The sequence below is a fragment of the Physcomitrium patens genome, chromosome 6 (assembly GCF_059467195.1).
Source record: "Physcomitrium patens ecotype Gransden chromosome 6, ASM5946719v1, whole genome shotgun sequence".
Lineage (NCBI taxonomy): Eukaryota > Viridiplantae > Streptophyta > Bryopsida > Funariales > Funariaceae > Physcomitrium > Physcomitrium patens.
Genome location: NC_143415.1, coordinates 13,159,020 through 13,179,839, shown reverse-complemented (window position 1 = coordinate 13,179,839; position 20,820 = coordinate 13,159,020). Strand labels below are relative to the sequence as shown.

Sequence of the window (20,820 nt, the reverse complement as noted above, 5' to 3'; positions counted from 1 at the left end):
AAGTTGACATCTACTAGATTTAAATTAAGCAAGCTCAAAACAAATTCTAGAACTTTAAGGCAATGAGGTGTATGCTAATGGCTCTTTAGCATGTGACAATATCTCCAACTATTTCGGGTAAGCACCACTAAAAACATTGTGTATGCAACTAGCTATTGAAAGATGCGGCAGCCATTTAATAGTGACATCAAGCTCAAAATTAAGGAAGTTAAGGTAGATTTTGTAACTGAGTGGAGTTTGAGATTAAAATTAGGAATCAATTTTGGCCCATCAATGCAAAGAAGTTAGCATACAATCAATTGACTAACCTTATATAATCTAAGTCAGTGTAAGATTATGTCTTCTGATTCAAGTCTCTATGTTTTTAAAATTAAAAATATTTCAAAGGTGGAGATGATGAATTGGTTTGTATAAGGATTAAAACCTATAATTCAATGAGATGTGGAATTAAAAGATTTATAAATATTTGAAGAGGTAGTTAGAATTATAAAGAGAGTCAATGCTATAAATTTTAGAAACCGTGGAGTATGACCTATAATATAAAATCTTATATTATTATTCAATATTATGGCACAACAATCTATGCCAATGGAGATTGATGCCTTGCAAGGACTGTTGATATGACAAAGATGAAAAGTATTAGTACAAAAGAAATTGGCTAGCAAAGACAATCTCCTTTAAAGACGATTGATACAAGATGATACTTTATACCTCAATATTGAATGAAGTAACAAAATAATTTACAACAAAAAGCTTATCTATAGGGATGACCTTTATGAAGAAGAAAATATAACATAAGTAACAAGTATATATAGTGGTTCCAAATATTGCTTCAATGATAGAAAAGATAGCCAAATGAGCAAAACGAGTAGAACAACTCATACATAAATATTAAGATATTTTTTTAATTGAGTTATTTAGTGGCAAATGAACTTAAAGAGTTACAAAAGATATTGAAAGAATTCTTAAAAAAGGATCTTATTTAAGAAAGCTTATTACTATAGAGAGCACTTATATTCTTTGCATCCAATAAAGATGGTGGACTTTAGCTTTGCATTGATTATCAAGGCTTCAATAAGTAAATTGTTAAGAATGTACTTTCACTTCTATGCATGGATGATCTTCTTGACCAACTTCAAGGTGCCATCATCTTTAGCAAATTGGACCTTCACAGTGGCTATTAACAGACACCTATTGCAAAAGATGATATAGAAAAGATGGTATTCCATATGTGTTATGGACATTTTGAATGACTTGTTTTATCTTTTGGCCTCACCAATGCTCTAGCTTCCTTCATGGATCACATGAATAGACTGTTTTGGGACTTTTTAAATAAGTATGTAGTTTTTTTCATTAATAATATCTTAGTCTATAATAAAATCACCAAAAAGCATGAGCAACACATATAGAAAGTAATTCTTGAATAGCTTGTTTTATCTTTTAGCATCACCAATGTTCCAGCCTTCTTAATGAGTTATATGAATAGACTATTTTGAGACTTTTTTGACAAGTATGTAATTATCTTCATCAATGATATCCTAGTTTATAGTGAGATCGCTAAAAATCATGAATAACACCTACAAAAAGTACTGCACTAGCTACAAGATAATCACTTCTATTATAAGCAATCAAAGTATAAACTTTAGAAGTCAAAGGTTACATTTTTAGGGCATGTAGTGTCTTTTGAAGCATGCATATGGGACATGATAAGGTCAAAAAAGTACAAAATTGGCCAACCCTCAAAAATGCTTCTGAAGTCTATTCATTCTTAGGCCCTACTAGATATTATTACTATTTTATTTCACAATTTGTACACATTGCTATCTCATTGATGAGCCTATTGGAGAAAGGTGCCTTATTTGAATGGAAATTAAAGCAGCAAAGTACCTTTGAGAGGATGAAGGAGGAACTTATTATTGTTCTAATATTGCATTTGTATGATTTGAATCTTCACTTTACACTTGACATTGATGCTTCCAACTTTATTATTGGACATGTCCTTCAACAAGACTTTAGTAGAGGCCTTCAATCCATGGTATATAAATCATACAAGCTCAGAAGAACAAAACACAATTACTCTATATATAATCAAGAGTAATTAGCAATTGTACATATCACAAAGGTGTGGCGACACTATGTGTTGGAAAAACCAATAATTATTTTAAGTAATTACTAACCTCTGCTATATGATTTGTATTTGAAAAATATGAAATCTTGATATCATTGTTGAAAAGAATAATTACAGCTTTTTGACATTTAGCTTGATTACAGAAAAAAGTGACAATATATTGTACTAGATAGCTTATTGTAGAGACTGAAATTAGAAGCCAAATCAAAGAACAAGAGAGAAGTTAGTACCAATAATAGTATCATTTCAAACTTAATCAACGAGATAGAATAGAAAGAAACTATGCATTGGGATGTTTATTTTAAGATGGTTAGCAATCGACTCAAGGTGGACAATGTACAATATCAAGATTATAGTCTTAGTAATGGCTTGCTCTATTTCAAGAAGCAAATTTATATATCTGACAATGCAATACTTTGAATGTGCTTGCTTCAAGAGAGATACAATATTCTAATATTTGGACATCTAGGGCATAAAAAGACTCTAGAAAAAATCTTAAGAACATAATTTTGTATAGGTTTAGACCATGATATTCAAGCTTTTGTGCACTCTTATAAAACATGTCAATATAATAAAGCATGTAATGATACATTTTTTAGGATTTTGTACTCAATTCTACTACCTACAACACGTTGGGAATAAGTGACTATAGATCTCATTACGTGTTTGCTACAAATACCTCATAATCACATTACAATTGTTGTATTTGTACACCAATTCTTGAAGGAACTTTTCTTAGCTGTGGTGCCAACTGATATTAATGTTCCAACATTTGCTTGGATCTTTTTTGACATATTCTTTTGTAACTATGGATTATCTCGTGTCATTTTTTCAGATTGAGATCTACGCATTATGGAGAGTTTTTGGCAAGCTTTATTCAAGCTACTAGGTACACAACTTGCCATGTCTATGGAACTCTATCCTTTAATAGACGAACAAATGTAGCATGCAAATCGGACCTTAGAGGATATGCTATGGACATTTGTAGTCATTATTGATGTAAGAAAATTCATTTTGATGTTTGTCTATGTTGATTATAGTATTTAAATTATATAAGAGTTAAATATTTAGTATAAATTTTTTAGAAAAGATTAGGGTCCAAAGATGAAGATTCAAACCTCTAAAAAACTTATGTAGAGGGATGAAAGTAAAGTATGGATGGATGAAGGCTAAAAAAAAAAGATCTTTATTGCTTTTGGTTGAAGATCATACCCAATAGGCATTCAACAGGTTATTTGCAACCATAACAAGGATTTTGGCAACTTCAAAAGAAGCATTTGAGATTCAAAAGCAAAGATTTTAAGGTTTAAAATTTGAACTATAATTTTTGTACAAATTTTAGAAGATTTGGAATTAAGATGATGAAGTTTTAGGTGTTTGAAGTTAAGGTGGCTTTTTAAGACATAATATTGCTCTTTTGAGGATTCAAGGAGTTTTATGAAAGATTTTGAAAATTGAAAGATGTATCTGCAAAGGTGATTTTAAGATATATATCTTTTATAAAATAATTTTTGAATTTGGAATTTTTATGAAGAAGTTATAGAGCATTGAAGATAGTACATATAATTCGAAGAGAGTAAGTTAGTCTTTTTGTTGATAGTAATGATTGGAACCATATCTTAAATTTCTAGATGAATTTTTGGCTTAAAATTTTCAAAAATGTGTATTATTAGGTTGAAAAGCTATATATCAAAATTTTATGGTATTTAAGCACTTGGTTTGTGAGGTATAAAAAAAATTACATAGAAGTATATGTAAGTAAGGATTTGAAGCTATTATTAGAATTTTGGTGATATTTCAAGATTTGTGATGAATTTGTAGTTGAAATTTGTTGTAGTAGTTATTAAAAATACACCTATACTTCATGTAAAATTTTGGTTTTTTTGGATAGACCGATCGTTAGATATGAATTGTTGAAATTCAAGAAAAATTCATCTTAAAGATATATAAGGTTTTATAATATTTTTATGACATTTTTGGTGATCTTTCGTACTTGAGGCTTATGTATTGATGCAATTGCTCCTATAGGAACAATTTTATTTGTAAATTTGGTATTTTTTAAATCTTGAGGCTTGATTGAGCAATAAGTGATAACTAGAAGCTCAATGCTTTCTTAACACAAATTCTCTCTTACTCGACACTACATAGAATCTATAAAAGTATTATATGGATAACCACCGGTAATATAAGACCTTCTTAGAGAATGATTAGATATTACTCTCCAATGCCAACTTTCTATTTGCTACATCAATCCAAGTTCATAAGTTGGCACCTTGATGGCTTGAATCTTTCCATATTTTTGTAGTGATTTTTGATGTTGCATACTGCCTTGAGCTTTTGCCATATATGTGGATCCATCCAATCCTCTATGTTTCATAATTCAAGGAATTTCATACTAAATTAAGATACTTCTCAAACCAATATCAATGACCATTACAACTGGTTGTAATTAATGATCAACAAGAGTATGAAATAGATAGGATTTTGGAGCATTGCTACTTTCGTCATGGCAATAGTCGTCCACAACTTCAATACAAAATCATTTGAAAAGGCTACCCTATCCTCAATGTGATAAAAAATCTTATATAAAACCTCACTTATTATTAAGAAATAATTTAGATGTACCATCGAGAGCAAAACAAGGATGTTTCATTTAGTTTCATTTCCACAAATGTTTCTACAACACATACATTTGAAAATAGAAGATATGAAAATTGATATGGTATATTTTAAACCTCTTATTAAGCAAAAAAAAAACTCGTTGTTGTTAAAAAGGATTATCCTTGTATTGTAGAGAATCTAAAGACATTGCTCAACATTGTTCAAAAAAGCAATACAACCACAAAATAAAAAATACAATTGTCAAAGAAGATAGTATGTTGAAAAAAAAGTTTGTTTAGCTACAATAGGATCTATGCAATTGAAACCTTGTATAGTACCTACTGAAGGTCCTATTTTCTAGTCAAAAATATCTCCTTGTTTTATAATAAATGTTATTTTAGAACCTAAGTATCACAAAGCTTTTGTCTTGTTAGATTTAGGAGCCTCAAAATGTTTCTTAGATGAAAGATTTACTAAAAGCCATAGCATATCTTTAGTGAAGAAAATTAAACATATTCATGTAAAAGTCATAGATGATTGTCCATTGTCTTTGAGAGATGGTACTCATAAAATCCTTTCTATAGAAATAACAACTAATGGTCATAGTAGCTTTGTAATTTTTAATATCATTAAATCTCCTTTTAATCTAATCATTTTAGATTTATCATGGCAAAAAAAATATAATCCTAAAATAGATTGGATTTCTTCTAGACTTAGCTTTTTTGAAAGTATAACTAAAAATATAATTAATTAAGTAGAAAGTCGTAAGTCTAATATAACTAAACTTATATTTATGGGTGTAAGAACTTTCTTGTATGTTGTAAAAAAAAGATTATCTTGTGTCATTTCTTTTGCATGTCATTCTATTGATAAAAAGATTTTAAGTGGCATTTCAAGCTAATATCAAGATTTTTAAGATGTATTAGAAAAGAAAAATGTGAATACTCTTCTAGAACATTGTCCCTATAATTACTTAATTAACTTTCAAGAAGGAACTCAACCACTGTTTGGACCAATCTATAATTTATCACAAAATGAATTGGTTGAATTCAAAGAATATATTAAAGAAAGTCAAGCCACAAACTTTATACATTATTCTAAAACTCCAATAGAAGCTCTAATTTTATCTATGAAGAAAAAAGATGGATTACTATAGTATCATATTACATGTCATCCTATTTGGAAATGCACTACATATGAAGCTATAGAAGGTGGGATTGTGTTTTACAAATATCTAAAAAATCCTAATATGTTTTACCCTTATAAGAAGAATGTAATTTGGATTTTAATTCAAAAGTGCTTAAATCCATAAAAAGTACTCAAAAAAATTCTTTTTAGTAACCACAACCATACATAAATTCCAATTGCCTTATTACTTCAATAATTAGGCAATTTCGAACTTTCTTTACAAACCTTAATTCTAATCACCAAGCTTTAGTGAACTATAGCTCGTGATCTAACTATTCACTTGGAACAAAATTTTGCATACAAATCTCACTATAAGTCTTCTATGTGCTTAACAAGAATTCATTCCTATTCAACTTGTAAATTGTGAGAGATTGCCCAAAAACCACATTGATATTACTTGGCCACCAACTGGAAAGTTGATACAAATATTCCAACAGTGATTTCTTCTTCTCCAACTATTAACTTCAACTTAAAATTTGAATATTCCTTGATCTTAAAGTCTTCTAAAACTATGCCAAATTTTACCTTGATCCAAATTGTAGATCTTCAAATATCATAGAAATCCTATCCAATTCCAAACTACCAACTTTTGATACATTCTTGTACCAAAATCCAGATATCTCTCAATTGCATTATTAGATTATCACAAAATTTTATATATACTTAGCACACCTAATTAACTAAGCACTTTCAAAATTTGAACTATAGATGTGACACCAATTTTACAAACTAGCCAAGAGTACTAGCCCTAATTGTATTGCATAAATTCTAAGTTGCCAATACAAACCTTGATTTTGAACAATAATTATAAAATTCAAACAAATCCTATCAAAATCAACCTTATGTCTTTGAAATAAGCTCCAACCTAGCTCTTAAATTCTATTCTCTAATCTTCAAATGAATCCCTATTTTGTCCTAGGCAATCGTTTTAGTAACCACATGTCTGATTTTGACATTGTCTCATAAATGGTTAACCACCGGGTATCAATCTAACCTATCCTAAGGATTTTTTAGCCCAATCCTATCCTCAACTTAATCTTGGTATGAACCATATTAATTATTTATCTCTCTTAACTTAATTTTATCAATTTATGGTCTTTCTAATATAATAAAAGAGTCTCTATAGTCTAAAAGGTAAAGGTACTAACCAACCTTCAACCTACTAACTATTAAGATAAGAAAATAAACTAAGAGGCTTTTATAAAAGACATGTTTAGATACCTTAAATTATTATTGAACCAAGATAATTAGATATTAATTAGAAATTCAATTTTGATTATAGTTTCACTTTATAGTTGTATTACATCACGATAGCGGATGTATGTTGATTATCAAAGATTCAACAAAATTACCATTAATAACAAGTATCCATTACCTTTGATATCTAGACTTCTTAATCACTAGAATGAAGCTAAGATTTATACAAAAATAGATCAATGAGGAGTATATAATCTAGTATGCATTAAAGAAAGGGATAAATGGAAGACTGTATTTTGAACTAAGTATGGACATTACAAATATACCAAAAACTTTTCAACATCTAATAAATGATGTCTTTTGAGAGTTTTTAGATGAATATGTTGTCTATTACCTAAATGATATCTTAATCTATTTTAAAAATATAGATAAAAATAAACTGCATATTTGTTGTGTATTATAAAAATTAAAACATATGAGATTCTATACCAAAATAGAAAAGTATTTATTTCATAATACTCAAGTTAACCTCTTAAGATACATAATTTCAAATGATGAACTTATGATAGATCCTAAAAAAGTTCAAACTATTATGGATTGAAAGATCACAAAAATAATAAGAGATGTTCAATGATTTTAGAGACTTGTCAACTACTATTGCATCTTCATCAAAGATTTTTTTTAAATTATAGTTCTACTTATATGTTTGACTTGAAAAGACAAACTTCAATGGAATCAAGAAGCAGAAGCAATATTTGAAGCTTTAAAGATAACTTTTAATTTTATACGAATCTTGTATCATGTCAATTTTTTAAGTCATTCTTTATAAAAATAGATGTATCAAAATTTACTTTGAATGTAGTATTTTCACAAAAGAGAAAAAATGATAAACTTCATCTAGTAGCTTTTCATTTATGAAAATCTTCATTAGCTAAGATCAACTACACGATTCACAACAAAGAATTTCTTACAATTATGGATTCATTTTAAGAATGGAACCATTATTTAAAAGGCACATCTAATCTAGTCATTGTTTATATGGATTATAAGAATCTTGAATATTTTATATCAATATATATTTTGAATCATAGTTAAGCCCGTTGGAACATGTCTTTATTAAGATTTCATTTCAAAATCACTTATTGATTTAAAAAAGAACAAGGTTTGTCAAATATCCTTTTTAGATATTATTATCTTTTATCAAAAGAAATAAGCATATCTTTTAATTAAAAAATAATAATTTTCTTGAAATCAAAGCATTTTTATCTTTAAGCAATAAAATCAAAATTGATTGTTGATTCAACCTTTATCAAATAAATTCAAACAAGTATATCTTCTTATCTTCTTATTCATGACATCTAGAATTTTTTTTTTTAAGTCTCATGATGCTTCCAAGTTTGAGTTCAAAAACAACCTACTTTATTTTGAAGGATGCCTATATATTCCAAAAGAAGAAGAATATTTACATGTTCTTCAAGCATGTCGTGACTTTCTAATAGCCGGACATTTTGGATATAATAAGATTTTAAAGCTTACATCTAAATATTTGTAGTGGTCATAAATATTGAAGGTACTAAAAGACTTTGTCTAATCATATAATATTTTTTCAAGATCAAAAAATCCTCGTTATTAATCCTATGGACTTTTTCAACCATTGCCTATACTTAAACAATCATGGTTTTTTTTATTTCTATGTATTTTATCATGAATCTTCTAATCTCAAGTTTTTATGATTTTATATTTATGATAGTAGATTCTTTTATGAAGATGACATATTTTATATTATGTATAAAAACTATCACAAGTAAAAAATAAATGAGTTTTTTTTTAAACATCTATTACTATTATGGATTGTTCAAAGATAGTATATTAAATAAAAAGACTCAATTTGTATCAAAATTTTAAAGAATTCTTTTTAATATTCTAAAAATAAATATAAAGTTATCTTTAGCCTTTTATCTTCAAATTAATGGATTGATGAAGTATATTAATCAAATTTTAGAGCAGTGATGTGTATCATCAACTACCAATAAGATGATTGAATGACTCTTTTGCCATTGTCAAATTTTGCCTATAATAACACAATATATTTTTTTATTCATCAAATATGTTTTTTTTGTTAATTATGGTTATTATCCATGACTTGGTACTTTTGACTTTTAAAAAATTGATAATCTTGTATTAGAAGATTTAGCAAATTATTTATTAGAGCTACATGCAATGATGAAAGTGCAATTAAAATATGTTCAAGAATAACAAAAGATAAGCACATGTGTCTATTACAAAGAATAACCATAATTCAACATGAGTGACAAGATATGATTACTTCATCGTAATATTAAGACTAATCACTCTTGTGATAAGTTGGACTATCATAAGTTTGGAGCTTTTCCTATTTGTGAAGAGAAAAATCTAATTACTTATTGATTATACCTACTAGAATCAATAAATATTCATCTCATATTCCATGTATCTCTTCTTGAATCATATAAGATAATGAACATACCAAGAAAAAAAAAAGTGCCACATCTTCTTATAGAAGTAGACAATAATGAAGAATTTGAGATAAAAGAAGTCTTAAATTCAAAGCGGTACTGAAATAGGTTAGAATATCTTATTCATTAGTGGGAGTATGATAATAATGAACATATATGGGAGCCACCAAAGAATCTTAAAAATACAATAAGAAAGGTAAAGGTTGTTCATCAATGACATCCATCAAAATATAGATAAAGAATAAAAAATCTTTACTATAAAAGAAATAAAATCAAGAAAAGATAATATTCTACTTTCTATCTTTTTTTTAATTTTTGTATATATTATAATACAAAAGAGATAGAAAATCAATAATCAATAGATTCAACTTAAGAGTTTTCTGACTTCTCGAATGAGACATTGCGATTGTCTCAACCCTCAAGATGACATAATCAAGATAAAGATCTTGAAAAATAACATATTCTTCTTTAAATAGATGGCAAGTTATGTATTTGATATCTCAACTTTAAAAGAGACTCTTGCTGTTTGGTGATTTTATTAGAGATAGAAATAACTCTTGATGGTATTCCAAATTTTTTATTTGAAGGAAGTTATAAAGGCCCCAACAACAATGAAATAATAAGGTGGTCTTTCCGCCTTGATATGGAACATTATTGATGGTTGAGAGGACCTATCAACCATCTTCAAGGAGAACAAAGATCAGAATATGTGGCAAATATAATTTGTTGTATCTTAGATTTCTTCAATATATGATGACTGTGCCTTATAGAATTCATTCTTAGAAAAGATGAGGGGGAATAATGTTATAGACATATTGTCACAGAGATACATACTTATTCTAATAATTACCTATATGATTAGATAGAAATATATAAAAGTACATAAAAATAAATTAATTTCATAATATCTTTTAGAAAAGCTTTTTAGAAGCTTTATAGATACAATTTTGATTTTAGACATATTTATAATTGATTTTTAGGTTAGAAACTTGGTCAAAAAATTAGCCATATGTGACATATGTAGGTAGTTTGTAGAATTAGTTAACTATGTGGCGCACACATAGAAAACTTATCTTGTAAGTTAAGACATGTGGCTTGCAAAGTCAATACATGTTAGAAGTCATATTAGAATATTGCCATGTAATTCCTAAGTAGATAGCATATATAGAGGCAAGAGTGAAGTCTTCTTCACTCTTTTCAATTTCTTCCTTGTTTTAGTCTAGATTCAAGAGTCTTTAGTTTTCTTATCTTTTGGCAATAGCTATTCTAATTTTCTTTAATATACATATTTTCATACTTCTAATTTGTCATATTTCTTTGAAAAAAGTTTCACTCATTTATTTGCTTTCATTAGGTTCTTTTTGTTAATATAGTCTTGAAAAAATAATAAAATTGATATTTTTTTTTTTCTTATTTTGTCAATTTTTTATTTTCTACCTTTATTATGAAAAGTATTAGGATAAAAATAATCAAATACTAAACTATGACCATTACAAATTTGTCTTTTTATAATTTTTTAAACATTTGTATAATTTTTTTTATTTTATTGTTGTCATAGTAGAGAGAGTTGCATTAAAAAATCATTGAGCCTTTGGTTGCAATTAATCACTCAAATAAGTTGCAAGTTCATTAAATACAAATCTTATTTAGAGCTTGTCCTTATGAAGGTAATTACATCAAATACTCAAGTCTAAAATGCACAAGAGTTCTCAAGATGCAATTAGATATCCTTAAATCATTTCTATTCTTATGAGAATTCCTTCCAAATATGTATTACTCAGTAACTTCTAATAAAATTGTTCAATTAGATTCAAACTTCTCTACAGATTAATTTATATTTATAACTACTTTCATGCAAAAAATCAACTATAGATTTATTTAAGATCCTTAGATATTACCTAATTTCTAGTAGGTACTAAACATGTCAATTTTCAAGCACCCATGTGCTAAATCTATCATATCTCAAAAATCCAATATTCAAATATCATGAAATTTTATATATAACTTTTTCACAAAGTCATCTATACTTATAAAAATTTTGAACCAAAAATTCATTCAAAAACTCAAGATATGGTCCAAACTAAAATCTCTATAAAAAGAAATCACTTAAAAACTCTAATTTTGAAGCATTGACTTCTAAAAGCTCTTTCTCTTTTATTCCAAATTGGAAATATATCAATTTTTTTACATAAAATTTATCTCCTTAAGTCAGCTTTTGAATCTCACTTTTTGACCTCTAATAGTTTTCATATAACTTCTTGTATTTGAAAAAAAAAGCAATAGGTATAAATTCAAGATCCTAATTTCAAGTACCTATTTCTCCCTTATAAATATTTCAAATCCTTTGATTTGTATAAGAAAAATATAGTCTTTAACACAAGCTAACAAACTTCAATTTTTGAACTTTGAATGGTTTGTCTTCTTTTGAATGGGCCCCTTTAAGTCGCCTCAAACCCTAATATGGTCCTAGATAACATCTCAAAATCCATTGGACATAATCTTCAACCAATAGGAATGAAGTTGTCTATAATTTACCTTATCTATCCACATAGAATGGCTTAGGAGTCAAAATATTATACCTTTGATATCAAAGCTCTGCTACACTCCTTACCAATAAATCCTACAACTTCTATCTTTAATTACAAAACTTAAAATATAAATTTAAATAAATTAATCAATTTTTTTATTTTTTTATTTTTTTAATTGCAATCCAAATTTTCATAATATTTCATATTATTTTTATATATTATACTACTTTTTAGGACAATGTTGTATGATGAAAATTAATAGATTATGAAATGACATGAGATAGTGTCCAATTATTGATTAGCTTGGATATAAACTTTTCACCGTCACAGTTTGTTGATGGAGAAGTGATTGAATAAAGTGACATGTGATAAAATCCAAAACATGATTATGTTGTTTTATCATTCTACAATTCTTCAATCATTAGTGCAACTAAAAAAGATTGGTATTGTAGTTACAAGACTCCTTCTTATATATACTTATCAACATCATACAGTATAACTCATAGTATCTTCATTGTGATACATAAATTGATCCTTGTACAATCAAGACAATACAATGGGTGTGATACATAAATTGATCTTTATACAATCAAGACAATATAATGGGTAATTGTAAATGGAAGTATATAAATCTTAGACTCTTGGCTCAGTTGCTGTCTGTATAATTTATTTATGATTGCTTAATATTCAATGCAAACTTTATTTAGGAATTGATAGATATACACTACATTTATGGTGATAGTACCATCTCAAAGAATGACATCTAATTTTCTTCCATCAAGCTAACAAGTTTTGATAGCATTAAATTTTTTTTATTGTATAACTAGCGGTTGGCGCTTGCTTTGCAACGCATTAGTCCAACCATTTTAATGTAGTTCTTATATTACAAAATAGTTTAAAAGGAAGGTAACAACAATCTAGATATATAAATATGTCTTCATGACCTAAGCATGAATTTTAAGAATGTAATATAATAGAATAAAGTAATAAATTTTAGAAATAAAATGCATCTAAAGATGCATGCATTGGAAAATATCCATTCATTGAGTAGTGAAATTCAAGATGTAACCTTCTTCAATTGAATGGTAAGTTGTCTCAATTGAGAAAACATAATTGAACACCAAAAGAATGCAATTGGATGGAAGGGGACGTCGCCAAAGCGTGCATGAACCCTAAACATGCAGAGTTTGAAACAAACTCTTAACTTTTCCATCCACCTGATTCAGGTGTAAATATTTATAGGAATTTATATGACAATGTCATGTAAAAACCTCATGATAAACAATGTTTTTAACCATTCCCACGGCTTCATTGTTGTCATTGGCAACCTTAATGTTTGCAGGATGTCTACCACGAGACAATGCCACATATAATTGACGATGGCTAAATACTTCATTGCGAAGATAAATGCCAACTCGATCATATGATTGGCCCTGCGATTTGTTGATTGTCATGGCAAAAGCACCAGTGACAGGAAATTGTCTCCGACAAAGTGTGAATGGCAAGCGGCTATCGTTGCAATGATGTGTGATTCTAGGAATCAATACCTCTTGGCTACGATAGCGTCCTTCTACAATTTCACATAACAACACACTGGAAGACACTTGCAAAAGATGCAAACGACTACCATTGTACAAACCTTTTGCCGGATTCAAGTTCCTTAGCAACATCAAATATTGGCCACATTTAAGACTTAATTGGTGAGGAGGCAAACCGCTCAATTATAAAGAATTCAAAAACTCTATTGGGTAATGATGGGCATATTCATCATTCTCGTGAATAAAATCAACACTAAAACATTGATGCACATCACCAGGTATACGATCGGTGATTTTTCGGTTGATTTCTTGGGCATCATCATTTCGGACAGCCAAAATGACGCGCTCAGAAAAATCAACCGGATCATCAAAAATAGCATCAATGAGACCATCTAAAGAATTTCCAGGAGCAACTAATCTTAGCGGTAAATCTACCTTTGGACCGGTTTTGCCCTCACCAATATCTAACAAAAATCGTTGAAAGTCCGCTTGACTTTGCAAACGCATGTTAGTGGTCAAATGAAAATGTTGCATTAGTGGAAATAGGTATGAATGTCGCAAGCAAGCTTGAACAGTTTGCTTGCGACCTCCACGTACAACTACAGGCAAAGTTTGGCAAAAATCACCGCCATATAATACTACAACACTACCATTTGGACTATCTATATTGCGTATATTTCGCAATGATCTGTCTATAGCTTCAAACATAAAACGATGCCCAGCACAAGCTTCATCAAGTACAATCAATTGTACTTCACGTAAGCTTTGACCTAATGTAGACTGGGTACTAATGTTACAAATTGATGCATCGTGCAACTGTAAAGGAATAGCAAGAGCTGAATGTGCCGTTCGCCCTTCATTCAAAAGGCATGCGACAATTCCACTTGTTGCCATTGCCATACACTTGACATTACGACCACGAAGATAATCCAATATGGTGTTATACAAAAAGGTCTTACCTGTACCACTAGGACCATCTAAAAAGAAAAGCCGATCTGGAGAATCAGAATTTAAAACGGCAGTGGTCACCGCATTAAAAACAATGTATTGTTCTTCGTTGAGCCTACCTACATCCTCCTCTAGAAAAGTAATGTTTTGGTTATCAAAATCAATATTGTCATTGGAATCACCGCCAACATCAACAATGTTTGAATAACCACACTCATTCAATTCTTCGATATTAAAAAAATCTGTAAGATGTTTGTCTGATGATGACAAATATTCTTCAATGGACAAAATTGCTTTGCAATAGCGATTTTGATCATTGCGCCAATCATCAGACATAGCATCAAGATGTGTCTTTAGTAAGCTAAGAGGATCTAGCGGTTGTCCAAACACAAGAAGTGTTGCAAACAACCCCCAAACTTGTTTAGGCAACAGAATGACAGTTGCCTCTTGCAGACAATTTTTCCATTCAGAATCATCTTGTAAAAGTCCTCTTGCAATACAAGCGGCCTTGTACGTTGGATGCACTATATCATGAAAACAAAATAGGTCCTCAAATGAAGTTGGTGCCTCGACATGAGTCAACAACAAATGCAAGTAAAATACTTAGGTATCTATGGGAACCATGTTTATCCGACCAAAAACTTTTATCTTACGTACTCTTCTTTCCCACATGTTATTCTTCACATCCCACTTGTAATAGAGTGGAAGATCCATGTAACGAAGAAGCATATGGTTGCCTTGATTGCTAGAAGCAATTAAGGCACCAATATGGCAATTAAACTCAAAAAACTTGGTGAGTTTAGTCTCAACATTTTGATCAATCATCGAGTGCAAAGATGTTCCTTCTTTAAAAGTAACATATTGCTGACCGGGAAGGTGAACAGGCAAACGACAAATACTATGGCTCTTATTATTAGTTTCAAAACCAAAGAGCCTCCAACATGCTTCTTGGGCGGCCACATAACGACCCTCCAAGAAATCCTTAATCTCATCTACCACTTCATCTGTTTCTACAACACCACGATCTGGACCTTTAAAAATATACTTGTGGAGGTATTTGACAGTTTTTACAGAACTGCAAATTTTCACATTAATGTGACAATTAAACCGACCTATCAAATATGGATTGTATGGCACAACCCATCGATTGTCTAAACGGACAATTTGTCCACGTACACGTTTCTCGATATATCGACCTTGATTTCGACGACGGTACAAAACATGTCCATCACCATCCACCTCGGTAGTATCTCGAATTTGCATCGGATAGTTTTTTGTACATCTATCGTCTTCCATGCATGGACAATTGGGATTGTCCAAACCACATGGTCCATGCATCATGTGCTTGGCAACTGCAGCATACAATTGCGGTTGTCTATCTAAATCGGGAATCTCCGCACATACTATCCTATCTACAAGGTCACAGTTATTGACCTTGTCTTTCAACCAAAGAAGAATGTGTGCATGAGGAAGACCACGTTTTTGAAACTCAATAGTGTAACAAAAAGCAATTGTCTCTCCCATGACATTCTTCTTCGTAATATCATCCATTAATGCTCTTAACTTGAGCTCGAAAACACACACAACAATATCTGGACGATCAGGAGGACTTTGACCTGGCTCAAGCTCATCAAGAATCTCAGGCCAGGTCGGATTACATGTCATTGTCACAAACAAATCAGGTTTTTCTAAAACTCTACCCAAAACCATACTATCATGAAAGATTTTTTGCATGTATCGGGGGGAACCAATGAATGTTGTAGGTAAGACAATGCGACGCCCAATGCGTGCTTGTGAGCTAAATTCCTCCACCCTTAATTGCGTTTAGAAGTCAAGTGGATTAACTTCACTCACACGTAATTTTTATAAACCCTAAGTTCATCCATAAATCCTAAGTTCATCCATAAACCCTAAGTTCATCCATAAACCCTAAGTTCATTCATCCTAAATTTCCATTCATCAATCATCTATCCCTTAAATCTCATTCATCCTATAATATTCATTCATTCAAAGTTTGTTCATCCAATTTTCATCTAAAGATTCATTCATCCAACCACAAGTCAACTTATCATCCAACTGACAATTCGTGCAATTGACCTAATTCATCCAAGATTCATCCTAAAAATTAAAGAAAATTGGAAGTCGCCACCTTCCAAGTCATGGTAGCGACCCCCTTGCACGAATTCCACTACAATGGTTGCATCACTAACTTGTTTATAACAAGCTTTGCTATTTTAGAAAGTAGACTTACAAGCGCTTGTCTTCCAACAAAATTCAATGCAAAACAACAATTAAGCTAAAAGAAATCTTGCCTCAAAGTTGCCTGACTTTCTCGGCCTAGTCAGAGCACCGCTGGCCACAAAAACCCTTGCCCTTGCTCCATTCCAGTTGTGCAATGCATATGCTTTAGCATTCCAGAAACTAGAATTGAAGCCGCATCACCTCCAACAATTTTTTCTTGAAAATCTTGAGTGAATTCCAAGATATGACCTTCCAAAGTAGCTTGAGTTGGCGGAGTGCTACATCTTCACCATGGCCGACTCCTCTTCACTCCAACCACCATAACTTCCTTGGCCTTTACTCAATCTAAGCGTGCAAATAGTCCTTGCAAAGCTGACAACAAGAACCATCCCCCACAAAAGTTTCAGCTCCAAATTCAATACTGTCCGCCAACACTCGCCTTCCAAAGTCGGACCTCCAGATCTGGCCGGCAGCTGACCTCCTTGTCACTAAAACCACCACAACTTTCTTGTTTTCTCTCCAAACAAAGCGTGCCTACTGTCCCGAGGAAGCTAACGACAAGATCTAACTATTGGTAAAGTTTGACGTTCTATTTCTAGATAACTAATACACTACAGCTGTGCAATTGCAGCTCTATAGAAACAAGGGTACGTGGGGATGCAATTTGGCATGGCTTCGCCCCAAAAAAAAAAAAAAAAAAGAGAGAGAGAGCGAGTGTGGCCACCCCCACCCTCTTATCCAAGTAGGAAGAGACCAAAGGGTGGCGGCCACATCTCCACCATCTGAATCCACCAACCCTAATCAAGATCAAGGGCCCACATTAACCCTAAGTCCTAAATCCGATTTTAGTGCTAGACATGCCCAAAATTCCCAATTCAAAGCATTTTTTGACAAAACTAACTCCACCAATGTGTTTAAAACATATTTAAACATCAAGTTTGACTATTCATACACCCAAATCTAAGTTCTAGATCATTAAGAACCAATAATTTGACAAACCCATCACAATAAATTTACTTCTAATTATTTTCTTCTCCTTTTTCTTCTTCTTCTCCTTATCCCTCTTCATCTTCTTCCTTCTTTCTTCTTGGCTTTTTTGTTTTGTTTTTTTTTGTTTTTTCTTTTTTTTTCTTTTGGCTCTTTTTCTTATCTTTTCCACCACTCCCTTCTCCCTTGATTTTTCTTTCCACTACTAATCATCAATAAGCCACTAACATTAATGTCTATAACTAACTTATTATAACAAAACATAATCAAAATCTTCAGTTTTTTTTAGATTGTTTTATTTTAACCAACAATGTGAACCAACTTTTGGGCTCACATAATTGGCGACCATCAGGGGACGAATCCAGCTTCTCTTGCTAATTTTTGTCCTTTAAAGTATTTTCACCATGCCAGTTCATACTATTGCCTTGTCATTAGATAGAAAGGTGGAGCTCTTGCCCAAAATTGTGCTCCCTCATGTCTTATATTCTTTACACCTGCTACTTGATGTTCGTGTGAGAAACAATTGACCATTCAAGGTCTCCAATTGCACGGAGTTGTTTAAAAATACCTCCTTGACAAGATAAGGATCCAACCATACGGCATCAAACTTGCTTGGAAAGTCGATCTTTCGAGCATCTTGTAACAATACTAGCATACTAGGTTGCAAGACCCGAGTCTTGTTCCATTTATCAAACACGACCTTGCGCCGCCTCTGGATGGCCTCAATGTGTTGAGCCCCTCGTCTTCTGCTCTCATCCAACGCCTCGAGCTCTTACAACCTTGTCTTTAAAGATTGTCTGTCAGTCAATCTGGAATCTACTGCAATCCGAAGGAATGGAACCTCAAACTCAATTGGTAAAACTGCTTCCAGTCCATAGACTAGAGAGAATGGCGTAGCCTGCGTGGTGACCTTGAATGTTGTTCTATATGCCCATAAGGCGGCTGGCAGTTTCACATCCCAATCACGCTTGGAGTCTCTAACATTTTTCCTCAATATAGTACCAAGTATTTGGTTGACTCGCTCTGTCTGACCATTGGTTTGAGGGTGATAGGGTGTAGTCTTCCGGTGATCAATCTGGAATTGCTCAGTCATGGATTCAATCACCTCGTTGAAGAAATGAGTACCTCGATCACTCACAAGGATCTTCGGGACTCCAAATCTAGTAATCACATTCTCAAAGAGAAAGATTGCAGCATTCTTGGCATCATTTGTCCTCACAGCCTTGGCTTCAGCCTACTTAGTGAGGTATTCAGTGGCCACTACAATATATGCCATTCCTCGAGATGAATGAGGATGAATCTCTCCCACATAATCGATGCCCCACTTCTCGAATGGCACCAATGGTAGGGAAATGTGAAGCGGCAACTGCATGTGAAGGTCATTCCTAGCAAATCTCTGACATGCATCGCAACGCCTCACATAGGTATGAGCGTCCTTGAAGAGTGTTGGCCAGTAATAACCAGCCCTAAGAATTTTCTGACCAGTCAATTGGCCAGAAAAATGTCCGCCACACGCACTGTCATGACAAGCCGACAAAATGGAAGGAACCTCATCTTCCATCACACAACGTCTTAACACTCCATCCAATCCACGTCGATACAATCAGTTCCCTAACACCACAAAATGACGACTATTGACTCAAATCTTCTGCCTCTCGTCCTTGGATAAATCCACTGGCCATTGTTGAGTAGTCAAGAACTCAATAATCCTAAAATACCATGCTGGTCTAGCTATCACCAAGAAAAGACTCTCGTCTATCAATCTATCATCAATTGGGTGGGTCTCCATTCCTCCAGGCAATCTCGACATGTGATCTGCTTGTTTGTGTACGGATCCAGGTTTGTACTCCACAGTGTAATCAAACTCTTGTAGCAACAAGACCCACCTAGCTAACCGACTGCTCAACTCAGGTTTGTTAACCAAATACTTGATGGCCATGTGATCCACATAAAAAACCACTTTTTTGCTCAACAGATAATATCTAAACTTCTTAGCTGAGAACACCATGGCTAGACATTCCCTCTCAGTGGTAGAATAATTTTTCTCTGCAAGATTTAATTGCCTACTAGCGTAGGCAATTGGATGATCCTTGCCCTTGTTTGGGCCTTCTACAAGTTGGCACAGAATGTTGCCAACCGCCACCGCACTTGCATCACAATAGATGTGGAAAGGCAAGTCCCACCTCGGGGGCCTCAATATTGGATAAGAAGACAATTCCTTCTTTAGAACCTCGAAAGCATCATTACAAGCCTGAGTCCATATAAATTTGGTGCCTTTCTTCTGAAGTCTAGTGATGGGAAGGGTAATAGTGGCGTAATCTTCAATCAACTCCCTATACCAACCGGTGTGTCTCAATACACGTTGCACTTCCTTCACACTGGCAGGACGTGATAAATTCTGAATTACCTTCACCTTTTCTGGCTCGGGCTCACGACCCCTCTTACTAACCATATATCCCAACAAAATACCTCTAGTCAAGGCAAGATAGGTTTTTTCTGGATTCAGGGCCATTCGAGCTTTCTTGTACCTCTCTAAGCTTTCTTTCACCAAATGAATGTGAGAATCTGCATCAGATTGGGTGCTGAAATCATCAATGAACACGGTCATTGATTTGTATAACAAGTCTGAGAAGATAGACATCACCAGACGTTAGAAAGTAGCAGGGGCGTTACATAATCCAAATGGCATCACATGCCACACAAACGTCCCCCAAGGTGTTGTAAATGCAGTCTTGTGTCGATCTTCAGGTGCAATAGACACTTGGTTGTATCCAGAATATCCATCCATAAATGTATATAAATCGTGACCTGCCACTTCTTCCAAGATGCTAGTGATAAATGGCAAGGGAAAGTGGTCTTTTTGGGTGCAAAAATTCAACTTCTTATAATCCACACACACCCTAAGTTTACCATTCTTCTTCTTTACAAGCACCATGGGAGAGACCCAATCTGTGATCTCAACAGGTTTA

General features: G+C 32.2%; 1 protein-coding gene across 1 annotated transcript; it reads right to left on the bottom strand.

The window, feature by feature from the left end:
- Window positions 1–13,858: 13,858 nt before the first annotated feature.
- LOC112283701 (uncharacterized) lies at window positions 13,859–16,288 on the bottom strand. The gene is made up of 2 exons (XM_024522747.1): window positions 15,565–16,288; window positions 13,859–15,147 (listed from the first exon to the last, which is right to left on the bottom strand). The coding sequence occupies exons 1-2, from the start codon at window positions 16,286–16,288 to the stop codon at window positions 13,859–13,861; spliced, it is 2,013 nt and encodes a 670-aa protein (XP_024378515.1).
- Window positions 16,289–20,820: the final 4,532 nt, after the last annotated feature.

Bases quoted from the DNA above. Each gene is read 5' to 3' on its own strand.
- LOC112283701 (XM_024522747.1), bottom strand. From the start codon at position 16,288: ATGACATGTAATCCGACCTGGCCTGAGATTCTTGATGAGCTTGAGCCA. The intron at 15,148-15,564 runs GTTGGAGGCTCT...TTCATGATATAG, and splicing joins TGTGGCCGCCCAAGAAGCAT to TGCATCCAACGTACAAGGCC.